At 39.5% G+C, this 8382-nt stretch overlaps 1 protein-coding gene across 1 annotated transcript; it reads right to left on the bottom strand.

The window, feature by feature from the left end:
- Positions 1-38: 38 nt before the first annotated feature.
- ggnbp2 (gametogenetin binding protein 2) lies at positions 39-8078 on the bottom strand. Its single transcript, XM_061802752.1, is given in 15 exon segments — positions 39-586; positions 588-728; positions 801-989; positions 1075-1220; positions 1324-1437; positions 1533-1641; positions 2410-2598; positions 2708-2876; positions 2956-3165; positions 3247-3360; positions 5406-5504; positions 5717-5970; positions 6063-6143; positions 7132-7253; positions 7953-8078. Coding segments are annotated over 14 exon segments (1971 nt in total). The 5' UTR covers positions 7225-7253; positions 7953-8078; the 3' UTR covers positions 39-523.
- Between the last annotated feature and the right edge of the window lie 304 nt (positions 8079-8382).

Below are 8382 nucleotides of genomic sequence, written 5' to 3'. Positions count from 1 at the left end.
AAAAAATCACTATCAAGAAACAAAGGCCAACAAATGAATGCAGATTAATAAATACTTTATTTAGTAATTTTTCACATTCTGCACTTTTGTCACACCAAAATCCTAATTTTAACATGATGTTAAATTCTTTGTAAAATCTCTTTAGAATTTATTCCTGTTCACATTTAGAGTGCAACCTTAATCACCATGCTGATGTAGCCTTAGAGAACATTATCTTGAGACAACAAAACCCTCTTATAAGACACCTGTAACACGATGCATATGACAGCTCACAAAGGTAGATTTGAGTTTCCACTTGTGCTCTTATCCAAAAACCTTGTACAAGCACCACCAAGTCACACAGCTTGGTCAATGAGAATCAAGGTATGAGTTTGGAAATTAGAGGCAGATCGTCTTAAGTGCAAACTTGAGATGAGACACATTCATTTAAAAAAAAAAAAAAAAAAAAGTAATTCAGAATTCTATCTTTTGCGTTGTTGTAATAGTGGTCATATTGATTTTCCTTGAGATGTCATGAGAGCACTTAATTCACACTGGTGGTGGCAAACCAGTTGCCACAGGCCATCTTTCTGTCACTTGCGCAGGCAGCAGTAGTTGGTGAATTTCTCCTTCAGTAACTGTCGATACTTCTGACGGTTGTTGTAGAATGACCGATTTCTTTCTAAAAATGCCTGAATTTCATCTTGAGTGAGACAATTCTCGTCATCTGAAATTACTTCAGGTTCCTCCTGCAGGAAGAGTACAACCTGAGCATGGCATTTGACAACATAAGGCCTAATTACATAATCATTGTCACCTACCAGAAGGTCTGATAAACTGATTTTGGCCTCTGATGCTTTGGAATTAAGGCTAAGAATGTTCTTTCCACAGACGGCCCATGGTAGCTGTTGTGCAAAACAGTCCATCTTTCCACCGCATGAGGAAGAATTTCGATCTTTGGTTTGGCAAACATGAGATGGTGGCACGCTGTGACTTTCACCTTTGTGTCCCTGTCAAAGTATTTTAGACACTTGAGTGGGCAGACTGGCTCTAATGCAACTACTGAACCATCGAAATCTGCTAGAGCCCACTTACCTGATTTTTATGACAACCACTTCCCTTTCTTTTCTTCTTTTTACTTTTGCATTGAGGCTTTTCTTCCAAGTGTGTCCAGCAGTCAACACAGCTGTCTGCTGCCTCCTCTTCTTTGTCTTCAGTATAGTTGTGTTCATTGGGCTCGCCTATAGAGAAGCGGTGTAAATATAATGATCAAGAGGATCGAAGCTCCAATCGTTTTATGTTTCAACATGGTTGTGTGTCAGCGTAAAGCTCTTCATATCTGACCGGCTTCGTCATGATTGCAGAGCCCCTCAGAGCAGGCGACGTCGGAACCTTCTCGTGACCCGCTCTCACTGCCCTCCATGCTTGAGGAGTAGCCATAATCACTCCCGGTAGATTCTGGAAAAATGATGAAAAATAGAAAAGTGGTTTCCCTTTTTCACTTGTTCATGAGAATTTTGGATAATTGGTGGTTGTCTTGTGTGGATGTTGACCCTGTTTCCCTGGACAACTTGCAGAGGCGCTTGCTTTACAAGAACTGTTCTCCCCCTCGTTGTGGCTCCTGCAGGCAGTACAACTAACCTCTTCAGACTTGAGAGACCCCTACAACAAATAAGACAGTTTGAGTATGTGAGATAGGGTCTCAACATCCGTGTCCAGAGCTGTGGCTGAACTTACACTGTACAGTGCAAGTTATAAAACAGATTTCCTCCTACCGCACAATTCAGATCTGCATTATAGCAATGCAAATATCAGGAAAAAAACACAGAGTCAGATATCTTTAGGTCAGAATCAGCCCTCTTCCAAAATGTAGATACAAATCCGATACAGTGCCGTAAAAATGCACAAATTTCCAATTCTTCTATTTTTGCAGTTTGTGCGCATTAATCGTCTTTAAGATGAACCAACAACTAGAAATATCAGAAATGTAACCCAAGTGAACTTAAACTCTGTTTTTAAATGGTGATTTTATTGATGAAGGTAAATTTAAACTTTTCAAACCTTATGCGAAAAAATAATGGCTTTAAAAACCTAATCACTCATTGGGTCATCCTCAGCAGCAATGACTGAAATCAATCCTTCTTCCTTGCAGAGTTCTTTGAAATCAGCCAAAAATGAGGGTTTTTAAACATGTAAAGTATTCACCAAAAATCGAGGGGGTGGGGTTAAACACGACCGGACTTTTTAAGGTCACGACATTGGATATCAATCAGACTCAAGTCTGGACTTTGACAAGGCATGAAGGCGGAAGCTTCATTCTTTGGGGATGTTTTTTTTCCCTAATTTGCAGTGTTTTTGACTGAGATTAAGACCTGAATTGAGTACTTGGCCCTGCAGTGTAAATCCATCCAATTTATTCTTGGTTCTTACCTCATCATGACTCTTTTCCTTCATCTCTGCTTCCTGATCTGAGATATCAAAGCCACACTTGTTTTGGCGTCGGTTTTTCCGCTTTTGCCTCTTTTTCTCCTGCTTCAGCTGTTTCGCTCTCTCCTTCTCAGACAGCTCCTCGACAAACTGCTCCAGCCGACTGATCCCCTGCATCTTCTCCACTGCCATCTAGGGGACATAATGACTCCCATCGTTAGGAACGTCATCACATGCCACAAAGCAGTTTGTCAGTTTCAAATGACACTAACAACCAGTGTTTGGCTTTCAGAGCAAGTACCTCAAAGCTTTTGCGTAATTCATCAATGCCCACGTGGAACAATATCTGCCATGTCTGCTCTTCTGCTCGTAGTTTCTGCCAAATCCTATGCAGTCGCTCATAGAGATGAATGCCTAAACATGTCAGGACTTCTTCCTGCGCAACATCAATAGTCTTGGCGTGTCGTTCCCTATATATTAAGAACCAAACAACACAAAATGGCTCAGATGAATCTGACTACATTTTGTTGTAAAGTAACATTCACTTACTCATAGGCTCCTGCAAACTCAGGCTCTGCCCGGCTAAGGAGATGAGCGATGAAGTCAGTCTCATAGCACACGTGGATGTGGTGCTCACGAGGGCAACAGCACAGTCCCTCATACAAGGCAGCGCAATAGTCCTTCTCTTCACTGCTGTCGACTTCCCCAACCAGGATATTGTATGCCCTCAACACTTTATTCTTACAGTCACTGCAAAACCTTAAAGACGAAAGTTAACTTTAAAAAACACTTGAATAAAAAGTGTCATTTTGACAATCAAGGGTGTGCATCAAACATTACCTGTGTTTTTGCAAGTGTGTCTCTAACGTCTCTAAAAGACAGGCACTATCAACAAGTACCACTTCATCCCTGCACTCTTGAGACATCCGCTCCCACACATCCATCCAGCTTCCCCTGGAAGTGAACAACACTTTTATTTAAGAGCAACAGAGAGAGCAGAGTGGTGACTGGGACGAGTACATGCTTGGATCTTGATGGTTATCAGGATTTTTTTTTTTTTTTTTTTAAATCCAGAATTTTGCCTACATCCCAAGTGATAAGATACAATACAAGCCCAACAAATTCCACACTCATCTGATGAGATTTCAACATTTCTGAATATGTTAAATAGGACTTTCCATTTGCAACTAAATGCACCATCTCAATTAACCTGGATGAAACGTGGTTCTACAATAAATCTTTTGACATTGCATCTATTCAAATTTGTCAAAAATGTAAAAGTCTATGCAGCGGGACAGGATTGGGGTACTATATAAGCAGCAAGTATGCCCCAGTACAGAAGAAGATGTTTTTGTATGTATTGCTTTCACATTGTCACATGTAGACTTACCATAATGTAATTGCAATATCTTGGAAATGCAGGACGTTACCAGTCATTTGACGTAATTTCAAGATCAAATAGTAAATTTGTTGCTCAAATTATTTCAAAATTTAACAAGATGCGTAAAAACTCCCCGAGCGATCAAAAGGTATTTGGGAGGTTAAAAATTGTTGAGAAAAGGAAAATGAGAGTGCAGTGCAATTGAGGAAATTTGATAAATATAAACTAGAAAGAAGATTTGGATATGACCCACAAAGAAGAACACGGTGTGCAATAGCCACGGTGAAGCTTTGTCAAACCAGTTTGTTTGCTGGTAATCATTTTCAACATGAAACCTGTTGAATTTGTTTGCCTTAGTAGGACAGGTAAAAATCATACTGTACACTGCAGTCCATAATAAAGAGTTGAGGTTGGGGAAGAAAAGAGATTGCTTTAAGTCGTACAACAGAAAAAGAAACTGACAAGTAAAACAGGTCAGTGTGTAGACTTTCACGTGTAGACTCACACGACAATGTCTGCACATTTGCAGGTTCTGAGGTCCTCCAAGGTTCAAGTTAAAAATTCAGACAAGCAGAAAATAAGAGTTCCTCTCCCATACTGCTACTACTGGAACAGTTATTGTGATTGACTGTCCAGTAAGTTCTTGTTTCTCTCTTGCTTTGTTCCTCACTCACTACCTGCACTGTGTGCTCTTCTGTTTGCAGGAAAAGCCAATACAGTTAGCTTCTTTCCAATTGAATTGCTCTTGAATGCTACATGCAAAATCACAACTTTTTTTTTTTTTTTTTTTTACTTCAATGGTTTACAATTAAGAGTTTATGAATTATTTAAAACAAACTCCCACCTCCTAACTTGCTTAATTTGTTAAAGTTTCAATAATGAGAGTTTGATGTTCTGGAATCAAGTTTATTACATTTACTCCCAGCTCACACAACAAACAAATTTGACACTGCTTATTGTCAATTTTGGGGCGGGGGGACATGAACTTTAAAAACTGTGGAGAAAATGTCCCTTAAATCAGCAATTTAACAGACATTTTGGTTCCCATGCCATGCCTAATCTCGAGAGGTCATCGGGGGTGCTGTGGGAAATTAACCTATTTCACTTAATCTCTCAGAAAAACTTCATTATTTCACAAATAGATATCGGTTCATCAGCTACTGACAAACAGTGATAGCCAGAACAATTCATTGATTTCATTAGTTGGTAGAAGGTAAAATAAACTTGTTGATCCACCCGTTGCCATTCATAAAACAGAATATTGTAGAAGTCAGGACTTCTTTTGAGTACATAAACTTTGTGTTCAATTAAGTAGGCCTAGAGTAGAATTGAGATCATTATTTGATGACATTTTAGTTTGCTAGTGTGCCACGAAGTTTGTTGTGTAAAATGGGTACCTTGGCTTCATAAAGATTATGAAAGAGTGCAAATGACTAAAGCATTTCGTCCCTTTTAATGCTGTCTTTTGTCCATTGAAAAATGAGGTGAAGAATGGTGAAAGAAGTGTGTTTAAAGTATGTGGTTTCCATTTCTGCTTTGTAACCAAGTAAAAATAAATAAATAAATAAAAAAGTAATAAACCCATTAAAAAAAAAACAAAAAACAGGAATTTCCTTACCCCAAGGGTCTGAGTTTGTTTGTGTCCAAGGAGTGTAACTGGCATCGATTGCTCTTTTTACTTTTTGGAATGGCATCAATTACATCATTCAACTTTGACCTGTTAAAAATAGTGGGAAACAAATTCAAAAACAGGGAAACTATTTACATACACAACTGGCACCAAACAAAAGTACATCCTTGTGCAGTCACAATACTGGCAAAATACACTCAAGACAACAAGACACTATGGTGCTAGTAAAAAAGGAGGAAAACAAAGTTGAACAGATGAAGATTGTGAAAACAAACGTGATTTCTTACAGTATACCTTACCCTTGGATGTAGAAGAGTCTGTATAGCTTCTTTGCGTCTGCTAAACAAGCCTTTGTAACAGACAGCATACCCACGGGTTTCAAAATGAGCGGCTCCAAAGCCGGGGTCCCAGACTCCACCAAATGGGAGAATAGGCGCTCCACACTACGTCTGCAGCCCACGCATGGCACCAACTGGGACAATGCTCTGCAGACCTCTCTGTACACGACCGACACAGCCACAGTCAAGTCCTGCTGCTTCAGTTTGGAGTGACCCTAAAGACAGAGGGACGATCATTTCTGTTCAAACTGAAGCAAGAAATGGATGCATTAAAGGGAGGGGGTTGTAGGATCTTTAATATACCAACCTCTGTGAATTGTTTCCAATGGGAACTACTAACTACATGTCGGTCAACATCTAAGAAACCATCAGAAAACTCCATCACCATCTATCAACAAGAAAAAAATTACAAGTTCTTAGCCAGTCCACTGAAATGCTTTTCTTAGAATTATAGGCACAACTATGGCAAATATTTGTGATATTTATTAACTTCCAAAATTAGCGAATTATTGTTTGTTGCAAATCTCTCACTAAGAGGTCATTAATTTGTTTTAGGAAAACACTGTGCGATATTGTATCTTAAATGACCAGTTTCCAACAGCAGCCACACACGCGCGCGCGCACACACACACACACACACACACAAAATGTGTGTATACATAAGTTTCAGAATCCTCAGAAGCATTTATTTAAAATTCCACATTGGTTTAACAGATGGTACAATGGGGGCATGCTTGCCTCACGGCTCTTGGGAGTTTGAGTCTCAAAATACTGTAGCTTTAAAATAATACCAAATCAGCAACTGAGTGTTGTAGTTTGATGTTTAACATCAATGAGTATCTTAGAATAGCTGAAAGTCGACATCTTGTAAATTAAGATAACAAAAATATTTTGTCCTCGTCTTTCCTCTTGTTTCCAACCACACCTCAACATTTTAAGAAAAATGGGAGGTGAAAGAAACATTCTTTTTTTCACATAGGATGATCCATAATTATGGCACAGTGAACTCGTAGTTAGCACATCCACCTCAGTTCTGAAGATGGGGGTTCTAATCTGGCACCTGGCTCCCCATGCTTGCACGGGTTTTCTGGGTACTCCCCCCCCCCAACCAGAATAAATAAATAAACATGTTTCTTAGGTTAAGTAAAGACTCTTAATCTGCCCATAAGTGTGCATGTGAATGTTTGTCTTTATTTATGTGCACTGGCAATAAGTCCGGGGTGTAGTCCCGTTCTTGCCTTCCACTCTAGTGATATAAGCAGTATGAAAAATGGATGTATGGAGACCTTTTAACTTTGCCCCAGCATATGGTTACTCTAACAGTTTACTGTAAAAACGTCACTTTGGCAGTCTCAGATACATCCAAGTTTACCTACCGTCAAAGAGTCATCAATATACAGAGGAATCTGTCTGGGAAGAAATGGGTAGTCCTCTTCATTTTCTCTGCATACAGCTACCAGACGAGCCATGACGTTTTATTTTCTCAAATACAGCTGACCTGCAGGTTTCACATGAGATCCAGTTAATACATTAGACATTAGCTCGGGATAAGGCAAATCCATTATAGGTCACGTAAACTACGTAAATTACGTTCCCGCTAATATTTGTCTTTTTACAGATAAAAAACATAAACTCTGCATTTTGACAATACTATCACTTACACTTGACCTACATTTAGTGTTAAGCCGTTTAAGCAACAATTAGCTGAATAACCAAGAGAGCTGACACAAAAAAATGTCTCAGTTATTTGAGTCTGTGTTGTTTTTTTAAACGATATTTTCTTTTCTTTTTTTTAAACTAATATTTGATTTCCTGTACACAAGACTAATGTGCAGGTTACAAGGCAACGTCATGCTAACGTTACTCTGCTGGCCAGGAAACCTGGCGAATGGTCGTTAGCGGACTCGTGCAACATCTAATAATTGATGTAACAATTCTCGGGCGTGGTAACTATGCGTCGAGAAAGGTGGTAGATAAGCGAAAATAGTGCGTATTGCACTCATTTGGGCGCTTGTTATTTTTTCTAGCACGTAGATGCTAGAAAACCTGGTAACCCACTTGTTAGCTTTGCTACAAATGCCCCGCTAGCATTAGCAAGTTGGCTAATGTAAAGAAGAAGCCTTCGATCACCGTCTATTTTTAAACATTTAGCGAACTCTATATTTTTAGACGGAGGAGAATTACACTCCTAACTCACCCGCTTTGAAAAGTAACTTATCAGCACAAATAACCGCGGCGGACTGTGAGTTGATGTTGCGTTCCAGTTGCTCTCGAAAGTCGGATTTTCCGTTTTCCAGTCGGGAAAAGCGGTTGGAAACAACGCCCCTTGAACGTAGCAGGAATCTCACACCCTCTGACGTCATCTGTCAAGATGGCTGCGAGGCGTTAGCGCTAGCACGAGCCATTTTTAGATTTCTTCATCGCAGTTGCTGTCATGTTTGCATAGTACCTTATTGTAAAATAGACACGGAAAAGAGACCTACCATACCATATTAATTTTGAAGTGGAAAATGACGCGACATTCAAACGTGTCAATTTGTTTGGGTAATACAACCGCAGTAATCCCTTTCATAATTGCAACGTTACGTATGTCATTTTGGCGTGTTTTGATGTGTCCTGACAGAACT

The sequence above is a fragment of the Syngnathoides biaculeatus genome, chromosome 18, assembly GCF_019802595.1.
Source record: "Syngnathoides biaculeatus isolate LvHL_M chromosome 18, ASM1980259v1, whole genome shotgun sequence".
Lineage (NCBI taxonomy): Eukaryota > Metazoa > Chordata > Actinopteri > Syngnathiformes > Syngnathidae > Syngnathoides > Syngnathoides biaculeatus.
The sequence above is the reverse complement of the archived record's forward strand: the minus strand, read 5'-3'. Positions and strand labels throughout refer to the sequence as shown.